We start from the raw sequence: 13,927 nt of genomic DNA on the forward strand, positions 1-13,927 counted from the left end.
AAGCTTCTCAGAAGCTGGTGTCGGCGCGTTTCGTCTGGCACGGCCTTCGACGGAACGTCCGCGACTGGGCCAACGCCTGCACGGCCTGCCAGCAGGCCAAGGTCCACCGCCACACCCAGGCCCCGCTAGCACCTTTCACCGTGCCTGCACGGCGTTTCGACCACGTCCACGTAGACCTGGTGGGTCCCCTGCCCCCATCGCGGGGGTTCACCCACCTGCTCACCATGGTGGACAGGACCACCAGGTGGCCGGAGGCCGTGCCCCTCACCTCCACCACCACCGCCGACGTGGCGCAGGCGTTCATCGCCACCTGGGTCGCGCGCTTCGGCGCACCGGCGGACATCTCGTCCGACCGCGGCCCACAGTTCACGTCCGAACTTTGGGGCGCGGTCGCCCGCTCATTGGGGGTCACGCTGCACCGCACCACGGCCTACCACCCCCAAGCCAACGGGTTGTGCGAGCGGTTTAACCGCTCCATGAAGGCCGCACTCATGGCCGGCCTTCAGGACGACGGTTGGACCGACCGGCTGCCGTGGGTCCTTTTGGGCCTCCGCACGGCCCCCAAGGAGGACCTCTGGGCGTCCGCCACCGAGCTCGTCTACGGCCAGCCGCTCCGCGTCCCGGGCGAGTTCGTGCCCGATGCTACCAGTCCCTGGTCCGCCGCACACCAGCGCTCGGACCTCCAGGAGGCCGCCCGACGATTTGCCCCCGTGCCAACGTCCCGCCACGGTGGCCCCCAGTCCTACGTCCCCCCGGCGCTTCGCACAGCGGAGTACGTCTTTGTGCGTCATGACGCGCACCGGGGGCCACTCCGGCCGCCGTACGATGGGCCCTTCCGGGTCCTGCGACGGGGCGACAAGTCCTTCGTCGTCGACGTCGGCGGCCGGTCGGACCGGATCTCTGTGGACCGCCTCAAACCGGCGCACGTGGACGTCGACCGACCACCACGGTTGGCCCTTCCTCCGCGGCGAGGCCGCCCCCCGTCCACAGTTCCCCCCGCTCGACCACCCACCACCAGATCGGACCCCCCCCCCACGACCCTCCAGGGGTCGCTTCGGCCGGGTCATCCGGACCCCCCTTAAATTGACCCTGCCGGTGCAGGTCGATTCTGGAGGGGCGTGTGTAGCGGTTCCCGCTGAATGTACACAATCGCCTTGCACCTGCCAGGACGCGGCCAGGGCGCGATCGCCACGCCGGGCTCGTCCGGACGGGCCCAGACCCGCCTCTCCTGGGCATGCCCGGACTCGCTGTTCCCGGGCACGCCCGAACCTCCCGGGCACGCCCGGTCTCGTCTTTCCCGGGCATGCCCGCTCTCGCCTTTCCAGGGCTCGCCCAGAGCGCCCGGGCACGCCCAGCCTCGACTTGCGAGGCCGCGTCCAGGACGCCCGGGCATGTCCAGACTCGCCTTTCCAGGACTCGCCCTTGACACCCGGGCATGCCCGGTCTCGGTTTTCCCGGGCAAACGCCCCGGCATAAATGTGTATATATATTGCTGCCCGATAAACGGGATTTTCAGAATACCTGAGCTGTTTTGTTTCAATAAAGCAACTCGGACGAATTCCGTCTTTGGTCGCGTCAATTCTTTCGACTCGCGTTGGAGCGCAGCTCCTTCAGTGTCTACAAATGCACAAAGTCATTCAGACACGCAACGTCACGGTTGTTTTAAATTCTTCTACCACCAATATGTGGTGGCAGAACTGTAATATTGATTTTACATTCGCCAATCATATTTATAAAAGTTCATTTGCAAGTTTCTCCATAAAAACAATTTAACATCATAAAGCATGCATGGTGTATAGATCAAGGAGCATAGGTCAATGAGTAGAGGACAAGGATAATAGGTTCAGGAGTATAGGTCAATGAGTATAGGACAAGGATTAATAGGTCACAGAGTATGGTTCAATGAGTATAGGACAAGGATTATAGGTCAAGGAGTATAGGACAAGGATTATAGGTCACAGAGTATGGTTCAATGAGTATAGGACAAGGATTATAGGTCAAGGAGTATAGGTCAATGACTATACTGTAGGTCAATGAGTATAGGACAAGGATTATAGGTTCAGGAGTATAGGTCAATGAGTATAGGACAAGGATTATAGGTTCAAGGGTATAGGTCAATGAGTATAAGACAAGGATTATAGGTCACAGAGTATGGGTCAATGAGTATAGGACAAGGATTATAGGTCAAGGAGTATAGGTCAATGAGTATAGGATAAGCATTATATATATATCAAGGAGTAGAGGTCAAGGAGTATAGGTCAATGGGTGCAGGACAAGGATAATAGGTCATGGAGTATATGTCAATGAGTATAGGACAATGATTTATAGGTCAAGGAGTATAGGTTAATGAGTATAGGACAAGGATTTTAGGTCAATTAGTATAGGTCAATGAATATAGGACAAGTATTATCGGTCAAGGATTATAGGTCAATGAGTATAGGACAAGGATTATAGGACAAGGAGTTTAGGTTAAGAACTATCGGTCATGGACTAACGGTCATGATTATCAATGAATGAGTATTGGTCAGGAACTAGCGGTTATGGACTACCAGTCATGATTATCACTCAATGAGTATCGGTCATGGACCAGCAGTCATAATTATCATTAAATAAGAATAGGTCATGGAGTATCGGTCATGGACTAGCAGTCATAATTATCACTCAATGAGAATAGGTCATGGAGTATCGGGCATGGACTATCGGTCATAATTATCACTCAATGAGAATAGGTCATGGAGTATCGGACATGGACAAGCGGTCATAATTATCACTCAATGAGAATAGGTCATGGAGAATCGGTCATGGACTAGCGGTCATAATTATCACTCAATGAGAATAGGTCATGGAGTATCGGGCATGGACTAGAGGTCATAATTTTCACTCAATGAGAATAGGTCATGGAGTATCGGGCATGGACTATCGGTCATAATTATCACTCAATGAGAATAGGTCATGGAGTATCGGGCATGGACTATCGGTCATAATTATCACTCAATGAGAATAGGTCATGGAGTATCGGTCATAATTATCACTCAATGAGAATAGGTCATGGAGAATCGGTCATGGACTCGCGGTCATAATTATCACTCAATGAGAATAGGTCATGGAGTATCGGGCATGGACTAGAAGTCATAATTATCACTCAATGAGAATAGGTCATGAAGTATCGGGCATGGACTATCGGTCATAATTATCACTCAATGAGAATAGCTCATGGAGTATCGGGCATGGACTAGCGGTCATAATTATCACTCAATGAGAATAGGTCATGGAGTATCGGGCATGGACTAGAAGTCATAATTATCACTCAATGAGAATAGGTCATGGAGTATCGGGCATGGACTATCGGTCATAATTATCACTCAATGAGAATAAATCATGGAGTATCGGGCATGAACTTGCAGTCATAATTATTACCGCAATGAGAATAGATCATGGAGTATCGGCATGGACTAGCGGTCAAGATTATCACTCAATGAGAATAGATCATGGAGTATCGGTCATGCACTAGCGGTCATGGAGCATCGGTCACAGACTAGCAGTTATGATTATCACTCAATGAGTTTAGGTCATGGACTAGCGGTCATGATTATCACTCAATGAGAATAGATCATTGAGTATCACTCATGGTGTGTCGGTCATGGTGTATCGGTCATGGACTAGCGGTCACGAAGTATCAGTCATGGACTAATGGTCATGATTGTTACTCAATGAGTATAGGTCATGGTGTATCGGTCATGGTGTGTCGGTCATGGTGTATCGGTCATGGCCTAGCGGTCATGATTATTACTCAATGAGTATAGGTCATGGTGTATAGGTCAGGAACTAGTAGACATGGACTACTGGTCATGATTATCACTCAATAAGTCATGGTCATGGAGTAGCAGTTATGGTGTTTGTGTCAAAGAGTATCGGTCATGGTGTATCAGTCATGGAGTATCTGTGAAGGAGTATAGGTCATGGTGTATCGGTCATGGAGTATCGATCAAAGAGTTTAGGTCATGGAGTAGCTGTCATAGTGTATCGGTCAAATCGTTATCGGTCATGGAGTATAGGTCATGGAGTCGCTGTCATGGTGTATTGGGCAAAGAGTATAAGTCATGGAGTAGCTGTCATGGTGTATTGGTCAAAGAGTATAGGTCATGGAGTAGCTGTCATGGAGTATTGTTCAAAGAGTGTAGGTAATGGAGTAGCTGTCATGGCATATTGGTCAAAGAGCATAGGTCATGGAGTAGCTGTCATTGTGTTTCAGTCAAAGTGTATAGGTCATGGAGTAGCTGTCATGGAGTATTGTTCAAAAATTATAGGTAATGGAGTAGCTGTCATGGTGTATAGGTAATGCAGTATAGCTCATGGAGTATAGGTCATGGAGTAGCTGTCATTGTGTTTCAGTCAAAGAGTATAGGTCATGGAGTGGCTGTCATGGTGTATTGGTCAAAGAGTATTGGTCATGGAGTAGCTGTCATTCTGTTTCGGTCAAATAGTATAGGTCATGGAGTAGCTGTCATGGAATATTGTTCAAAGAGTATAGGTAATGGAGTAGCTGTCATGGAGTAGCTGTCATTGTGTTTCAATCAAAGAGTATAGGTCATGGGGTATAGGTCATGGAGTAGCTGTCATGGAGTATTGTTCAAAGGGTATAGGTAATGGAGTGGCTGTCATGGTATATTGGTCAAAGAGCATCCGTCATGGAGTAGCTGTCATGGTGTATTGGTCAAAGAGTATTGGTCATGGAGTAGCTGTCATGGTGTATTGGTCAAAGAGTATAGGTCATGGAGTAGCTGTCATGGAGTATTGTTCAAAGAGTATCGGTCATGGAGTGGCTGTCATGGTGTATTGGTCAAAACGTATCGGTCATGGAGTAGCTGTCATGGTGTATTGGTCAAAGAGTATCGGTCATGGAGTAGCTGTCATGGTGTATTGGTCAAAGAGCATAGGTCATGGAGTAGCTGTCTTGGTTTATTGGTCAAAGCGTATCGGTCATGGAGTAGCTGTCATGGTGTATTGGTCATAGAGTAGCTGTCATGGTGTATTGGTCAAAGAGTATAGGTCATGGAGTAGCTGTCATGGTGTATTGGTCATAGAGTAGCTGTCATGGTGTATTGGTCAAAGAGTATAGGTCATGGAGTAGCTGTCATGGAGTATTGTTCAAAGAATATAGGTCATGGAGTAGCTGTCATGGTGTATTGTTCAAAGAGTATAGGTCATGGAGTAGCTGTCATGGTGTATTGGTCAAAGAGTATCGGTCATGTAGTAGCTGTCATGGTGTATTGGTCAAAGGCATAGGTTATGGAGTAGCTGTCATGGTGTATTGGTCAAAGAGTATAGGTCATAGAGTAGCTGTCATGGTGTATTGGTCAAAGGCATAGGTCATGGAGTAGCTGTCATGGTGTATTGGTCAAAGAGTATAGGTCATAGAGTAGCTGTCATGGTGTATTGGTCAAAGAGTATAGGTCATGGAGTAGCTGTCATGGAGTATTGTTCAAAGAGTATAGGTCATGGAGTAGCTGTCATGGAGTATTGGTCAAAGAGCAAAGGTCATGGAGTAGCTGTCATGGTGTATTGGTCAAAGAGTATCGGTCATGGACTAGCTGTCATGGTGTATTGTTCAAAGAGTATAGGTTATTGAGTATTGTATTGGTCAAATGGCCCTGAATGGGTTTCTCTCATCTCCTCTTCCTGTTCAGGCTGGAGTTCCCCAAGGCAGTGTTCTGGGCCCCGTGCTTTTTCTGGTCTTCATCAATGATCTCTCTGACTCTCTCGAAAATCCTCTCTATCTCTTTGCTGATGACTCCACTCTCTGCCGCTCCATTCCTCTTCCCTCAGATCGGCAGTCTGCTGCCTCCTCACTCTCTGAAGACCTGGACAAAATCACAGACTGGTCAAACAAGTGGAACATGTCTTTCAATCCTGACAAATCTCACACTCTTACTATGTCTCTCCGAAAAGATCGACTGGACAACCCTCCCATCTACTTTCTCAACAATCCTCTCCAAGAAGTTCTGTCGCTCAAGATTTTGGGTCTCACTATCTGCCATGATCTTTCTTGGGAAAACCACATTTCCAAGCTGGCCTCCAAAGCCAGTCGCCGACTGGGCATCCTCCGTCGTGCGAAGTCCTTCCTCGGCACACCTGAGCTCCTCACCACATACAAGGCTTTCATCCGCAGCTCAATGGAATACTGTTCTCCCCTATGGGCCGGTGCTCCTGCCTCACACCTAGCTCGGCTTCACGCTGTTGAAACCAAAGCTTTCAGAATTATTGGAATCTCCCGCGATGAAGCTATCTCTGAGGGCCTTTCACTCACTCACCGCAGGCAGGTAGGTGGTCTTTCTGTCTTCTACCGACTCCTCTCCGGCCTTGCACCCCCAGCTCTCTCTGTGCTCTGTCCCCCAAATATTCCTACAGGTCGCACAAGATCTGCCAGCAACCCTCTGATGGTTAAACTGCCGAAATCTCGGCTCTCTGCTCACCTTCACTCTTTCATTCCTCTTTTCTCCCGCCTCTGGAACAAACTCCCTCACTCCCTTCAATCCCACTCCTCCCTCCAGGTCTTTAAAACAGCTGTTCACCACCATCTCTTATCTTCCCCCATCCAAAACCTTGATCTTTTCTACCCCCGCTAATTCACCCCAGATCCACCTTGTTTGAAATTCCAACTTCTTTCCTGGAAGTCCTGGCAGTGTCCATATGTTTTATACCTCTCCCACCGCCCCCTTCCCATGCCCCCCCCCCCCCCCCCCCGCCAAAGCCCTCGCCCCCTCTCAGATCTCTCGATGTCTCCATGTCTCTCGGTCCCTGCTCTCAAATGTTGTGTTTGTGTCCTTCCCCCTCTCTCCCCATCTTGTCTACCACTCCCGATGTTATATGTTTTATGTGTCGGTTTGTCTTTCTGTGTGATTAATGTTCGCTCTTTCACGAGCCTCGATCTTGTATACAAAAAAAAAAAAAAAAAAAAAAAATTTGTTCAAAGAGTATAGGTCATGGAGTAGCTATCATGGTGTATTGTTCAAAGAGTATATATAGGTCATGGAGTAGCTGTCATGGTGTTTTGGTCAAAGAGCATAGGTCATGGAGTAGCTATCATGGTGTATTGTTCAAAGATTATAGGTCATGGGGTAGGTGTCATGGTGTATTGGTCAAAGCGTATATATAGGTCATGGAGTAGCTGTCATGGTGTATTGTTCAAAGAGCATAGGTCATGGAGTAGCTGTCATGGTGTATTGGTCAGAGTATCGGTCATGGAGTAGCTATCATGGTGTAGCTATCATGGTGTATTGTTTAAAGAGTATAGGTCATGGAGTAGCTGTCATGGTGTATTGGTCAGAGTATCGGTCATGGAGTAGCTGTCATGGTGTATTGGTCAAAGAGCATAGGTCATGGAGTAGCTATCATGAAGTATTGGTGGAAATCCATCAAGGGTCTAATCACCAAAGATGAGTTAATTTAATATCCTGGGAATGCAACGATTTAGTTTGTTGTAAATTCTGTCTAGACCACCTGCATGGACTGAAAGTTCCCAACAGGTACAGGTAGTTGAAGGAAGCAGCTGCTTCCTGTATCAATTAATAGAGGGTGAGACTTTAAATGTCCCGTCGATCAATTGAGGGTTAACCGAACTTCATCAATGCAAATATGAGTACCGGTACCGGTAGTTTCGGTACCGGTATCGGTAGACTAAGCGGTAAGGTTAGTTAGTCCTTTTATATACCGTCCATTCAAAGGTCTGAACCATTTGCACATGAAGCTGATTTACATGGATTGGCCTACTACGACTAGCTCGGTTTGTGGCCGACCTATCCGAGCACGTACCATGTAACCCTGGGATACCAGGTTCGAATCCCGCGTCACTGGCTACATCTCGATTTGTCCATTTCGTACTACAATCGAATGTCCGTGTAATCCACGCGACCGTACAGGTAAACTCGTGTGACGTCATTGTCCTCCCTGTGACGGCTGCCTTGAAACTCCACCAAAATAATGGATCGTCAACATCAGTAAAATAATACATTTTAAAATATGAATGACGAGATATTAATAATTAAATTTTCTCCCGATGAATGCGTCTGCCGGATGAAGGGGAGAAAGAGGGATTAAACGTGGAAGAAACGGAAAGGGGGAAATGGACTGGTTGAGGAAGAAGAGACGACATATGGGTTTTATGAAGAAGAAGAAGAGTAAATGTGGATTGCATGGGAGGGGCAGGGGCTCGAGGTAGCGGAGATCGGCCGGGAATAGAGGGAAAAGGAGTGTGGGATTGGGATCGGTTTGTGTATTAACTGAAGATCTGCTGTTCGGCTGGTTCGGTGAAGTGGAGACGTGCCGCCCCGCCATGAGCGATCCTCTGACCCTTTTGCTGGGAGAGCGGGTCCTGCGTCCACCGCCGCAAGACGGTCCCTCCGCGGCCGAAGAGGCCACCGGGCAGGGCTCTCCGTGGCTGGACACGGCCTCCCTCGCCGATCCCGGCCGCCTTGTCGGCTTGTACTTCTCGGCACAGTGGTGCCCGCCGTGCCGAGCCTTCACGGCAAGGCTTACCGAACTCTACCGAACCCTGCGAGCCCAAGACCAGGAGCACGACCGGGTCCACAGACTTGAGGTCGTTCTGGTGAGCTCGGACGCTGAGGTCCGGGGGTGGGATGAACAGCGGAGGTCCATGCCCTGGGGCGCCTTACCCTTCGAACATCGCCAGAGGAAGGTAAGCCGGTAAACCCAAAGGTAGTGTCTATTTAGCCGGTACCGGTAACATTATTTACTTCAATGTGATTTCCTCGATATTAAAGCGATTTCATTGGTTGATGCAGAGTGACGTATTCGACACCGGTGAACGAAAAGCCGGGTTAAGCAATTGGCTCATGTCTGTCTGTCCGTCCGTCTGTTCGCAAACATCCGTTTATGATCGAGAAACAACTTATTTAAATTGAATGTTGTATTTTGAACACAAATTGGAATATTAATTGGAAGACTAACTTTGCCGTTTAACAGTACGTTGTCTTTGAATTCGTCCCGATCGCACGTGCGCAGAGACGAGGTAATACCTTGTGATGAGCGACTCTGTCTGGTAATCAAACAAAATTGGAAATCATTCTATACGGGAAACTTTGTTTTTAAGGTCTGCATAAAGGACACAAACAACAGGCCGCCCAACCGGATAACTAATGTAATGTGTTAGGGTGGTGTATAAGACGCTGCATCAACAGCGGTACGCTTCCGGAATTTATTTATTTATTCAACTGTTACAATCTTTATTTTATTTAAATTCAATTATATACCTGCACAATGTAGAACACAAATCGCCTTCATAAATATTCCCAAGAACATCTAGTTTTGCAGAACTTGGACCTGTTAAATAAGGTGGTGTATGAGACTGCTTCAACAGCGCTAAACTTCTGGAATTATATTTTAATGATCTTTAATATCATTATTTTATTTCAATGGAAGTATATGCTTGAACACCACATGGGGTAATGTGTTCTATGAACTCTCTTGTTACCAATTCAATATCTAACCCCAAAGCACAAACAGCCATATTTTCCGAACCCTCCACTCCACCCAACCCTCCATCCTCTTGGGCTCGATGGTCAGTGGTGACCCCTCCATCCTCTTGGGCCCGATGGTCAGTGGTGGCCCCTCCATCCTCTTGGGCCCGATGGTCAGTGGTGGCCCCTCCATCCTCTTGGGCCCGATGGGCAGTGGTGGCCCCTCCATCCTCTTGGGCCCGATGGTCAGTGGTGGACCCTCCATCCTCTTGGGCCCGATGGTCAGTGGTGGCCCCTCCATCCTCTTGGGCTCGATGGTCAGTGGTGGCCCCTCCATCCTCTTGGGCTCGATGGTCAGTGGTGGCCCCTCCACCCTCATGGGCTCGATGGTCAGTGGTGGCCCCTTCATCCTCTTGGGCTCGATGGTCAATGGTGGCATCGCACTAGATTGGCCAATTGAGTCATTTGACCTTTAAAATGTTATTAAAGTTTAATGTTATCGATACCGGTTAAGTATATACACCTTTCGTAAATGTTGCCGATGTCGGTGAAATATACATCTTTGGTAAGCGCTGGTAGGTTTTGTGGGGTGAGCCCAGCGAGCATTTCAACATTACACTGACAATCAGTTCATGACCATGAGGCCCCTACACTGCAGCACCGATTTAACCCATTGCCATCCATAGTGCAGGTCGGAAGATCCACAGGAGGACTACCTTTACTTCTGTAGACACAATGTTGATTGATTACATTTGATCCCTCATGCCAAGGTCACACTCCAGTATTTACTGTCTCACAAAGTGGAGGTTGCACACACGCATGGATCTCTGGTGCAGGAGGGGGCCATTTGGCCCATCATGCCTGCGCTGCACCAACCCTAGTATTATTACCAATCCACACACAAGCTACCAACCATCTACACAAGGCAATATCCCCATGCTCCTCTATCTCCAATGCATTTAGGTACCCATCTAAATACCATTTGAACGTGTTATGGCCCTTGGTCCTAACACTGTCCACTCTGCTGAAAATCTCAGCTGCACATATCTTTACCACACCCTTAATGATCTTAAACATCTCTATCAGATACCCTCATAATCACCTCCTTTCTGATGAAAAAAAAGACATCTCCTTCAGAAGGTTAAACTCACAAAAAACAGTTGTAGAAAAATATTTATTTGAGAAATGTTGATGGTATCTACAGCTCCACCAGAAGTGAGTAATTATCTGTTTTCATATGTGCGATGATAAAACTTCAGCATCTGGTGGCCTCTTTCCTTCACCTGATCCTCTAGTCTAGTCAATACCACAACCCCCAGCAATGTATGGGCCTTGTCACTCTCGGGGTTAGCTTTCGGTCATCCACTCCAAGGTGTACGAACGTTCGTTTCCCATGCCAGTGATCTGCTTTTACAATTTGAAAATAAATGAATTAAATATATCTGCTCACTCATTCCACGTGAGTGTCCAATTTGCTTACGGCTAATATTGCCGTGTCGGTGACCGCTATGTCCACGTGTGAAAGTCGTTTTGGGAGTTTAAGGGATATCTTGGGCCGCACGCTTGCTAACCGTGGTGCAATCGATGATGTGTGCACGGAAGTCGCGCGGAATGTGTTGAGGTAAGCATGTCATCAATTTCCCCTATATAACTATCATTAATAGTAGCAGATAATTATATATCTTGTAGGGTTTACATGAAGCTTTGGTTGTGCTTTCTGTTTCTTAGCATGTAAGAAAATGCCGATATATTTTCAGCTTTTTGAGCAAAACGCCATCCTTAGCGATCTGGCTTAGAGCGTCAGGGGTACGACTCCATCTACAGAACAGATTGGTCTGTCTCGCTAGGGAAAGGTACTTTCACGGTCCAATGACCCGGACGGGTGCCGTGTGACGTAGGGATGTGCTGCTTGTGGGTGCCAAGTTCTAAAGATCCCTCTCGGCTTTCCATACCCGTCTCGCCATCGACTCTGCGTGTCATGTCCGGTGTGTGTGAACAAAGGCGGGTGTGTGAGCTTTTCCTCGAGCATGTCTGTGCATGCTTGAATCGGTATTGTGATATACAGGGTTGATCACAAAATTGTATCTGATTTTAATTGTTTATTCAATTTGCTATTTTTAAGGCAAGATCGTATAATTTATATGATGCATAAAGGACCTCGTAAAGTTTTGTTTGACTCTAACAAATGTTTGAATTGTCCTCCTCTATGTTCTACACACTTGCGGGTACGTATGGAATAGTTTTTGACGACAGACTGAAGTGTTTTCGCATAAGACTCTGGAAATAACCCTTGTTCCAGCATCTTTGAGTTCAGGAATGTTCATTGGGTTCTCTTTGAAAACGGTTTCCTCAACAAATCCCCACAGGAATGAATCTAAAGATGAGAGGTCAGGAGATCTTGGAGGCCAAGGAAACCCAGATCGGTGGGAAATTAATCTGCCAGGAAAGTGATTTATTCAACAGCCGCATGGATAAGTGAGCTGTATGTGCAGTTGCTCTGTCCTGTTGAAAGCAAGCACCAGGAACGTCTCCATAAACTCCAGAACGTGACTCCAGAAAAATGTGTTCAACTTGTGTACCTAATGGTCCGCATTCACAGCCAGCCCTCCCTCAGCATCCTGATCTTGAAAAAAGTATGGACCGTAAATAACTCGTAACTCAAAACCGTAAAAAGACCGTAACTGAATAAAGTGGGCTGGTTTCTGACAATTCTTTGCTTTCCAAAAACATTCCAAGTAAACATAACATTTGTGGCACCATTATAAACTGCTTTGAGACACTCCAATTCCATGTGAAATGCACCTTGTTGATTTTTCCAGGGATCACTTCTGTTTACGGTGTCTAGAGTTCTAATATTCCTCGGATGTTTCAAGTGTCCTGCATTGTTGTTCATAACAGATCCAGTTAGTCCGTGGGCTGAGTAGGGTTTACATGCACTCCCCCCACAACTTAACTTCCCGGGTATGTCCATGTACCCCCCACCCTAGGGGTTAGGAAAAACCATGTTAACAGAAAAAAACTCATTCCCTCATAGTTTGACCTCTGGTGACCTCATTAGTGACCTCATTTGCATATAACACATATCATTGTAAAGAGTGTCCCAGGACAAACATTTTGAGGGGTCATATGCAACCATAGGATGACTAGGTAAAAAGTTATGGCCATTTGAATTTCGCCTACCCCTAATTTTCGGAAATCACTGACACAGGGGGGGTAACATCAAAATATGCGTGGGAGGTACCTTGGGAATGAGTTTTTTTTCTGTTAACATGGTTTTTCCAAACCCCTAGGGTGGGGGGTACATGGACATACCTGGGAAGTTAAGTTGTGGGGGGGAGGTGCATGTAAACCCTACTCAGCCCACGGACTAAGTCCCCCTCAGACGAAACGACGCATAGTTCCGAGGTTGGTGCATTACGAATAGGCCCCAAGGAATTATCTTCTGGATACACACTGTACTCCTATCACTGATTTCTGGTCTAGATTCTTTTCGACAATGAAGATTCGCTGCCTCTGTTGGATGCACCATGGGTTACCTGCAAAAATAAACAAACAAGTACAGATACATTCAAAGTACACCGCCCCCATGCCAAATAATTAAATATCCTACAGCGCGGCATTGCCGGGGTGCCTCCAGCACCCGGCAATACCGCAGTGCAGCTCATTGAGGCTGCATTGGGAGGGAGAGGTGTACACTAATTGATTGATTAATCGTATAATTAAAATCAATAAAAGATTATCACAAAATATTTTCTTAATCAATTGGCTAATAGCATAACTAAACCACTAGTGCTTCATCTGAAGATGTATCTTTTAGAAATGTAATTAAATAAGTCATTAATAAAAAATTATATAATTAATTGATTAATCAATAAATAATTAATCGATTAATCGATTAAATGATTAATCAATAAATCAAAAATATCCTTGATAGCCACATCACTTGGTCAGTCATGTCCAAATATTAGCTCAAGGTGCCTGAGATATTGGCCAAATGAGAAAGAAAATAAATAAATGATTAATAATGAAAATAAATAAATAATAATCATTAAAAAATTAAATTATTAATCAATTCGGTCACAGAACACATAAACCACCACCATTTCATCAGAATCTAACTGTTTTTTATTTTTATTTTTATTTTTTAGTAATGAATCGAATAATTAAATAATTAATCGATTAATTGATTAACTGATTAATCAATAAATCAAAGATATCCTTGATAGCCACATCACTTGGTCACTCATGTCCAAATATTAGCTTCTGAGCTCAAAAGGTGCCTGAGATATTGGCCAAATGAGAAAGAAAATAAATAAATGATTAATAATGGAAATAAATAAATAATAATCATTAAAAAATTAAATTATTAATCAATTCGGTCATAGAACACATAAACCATCACCATTTCATCCGAATCTGTAACTTTAAAAAAAATTTTTTAGTCATTAATC

At 46.2% G+C, this 13,927-nt stretch overlaps 1 protein-coding gene across 2 annotated transcripts in view; it reads left to right on the plus strand.

Annotated features, from left to right (window-relative positions):
* Positions 1-8,191: 8,191 nt before the first annotated feature.
* NXN (nucleoredoxin) overlaps positions 8,192-13,927 on the plus strand; it is a 77,938-nt gene continuing 72,202 nt past the window's right edge. The window contains exon 1 of one of the 2 annotated variants that reach the window (XM_068121067.2): positions 8,192-8,695. In XM_068121067.2, coding sequence (XP_067977168.1) covers positions 8,333-8,695 — 363 coding nt within the window. In that variant the 5' untranslated portion in view covers positions 8,192-8,332. The remainder of the gene's footprint in view (positions 8,696-13,927) is intronic. The other variant, XM_068121068.2, reaches the window with a different exon arrangement.

The sequence above is a fragment of the Myxine glutinosa genome, chromosome 6 (genome assembly GCF_964187855.1).
Source record: "Myxine glutinosa chromosome 6, kmMyxGlut1.1, whole genome shotgun sequence".
Taxonomy (NCBI): Eukaryota; Metazoa; Chordata; class Myxini; order Myxiniformes; family Myxinidae; genus Myxine; species Myxine glutinosa.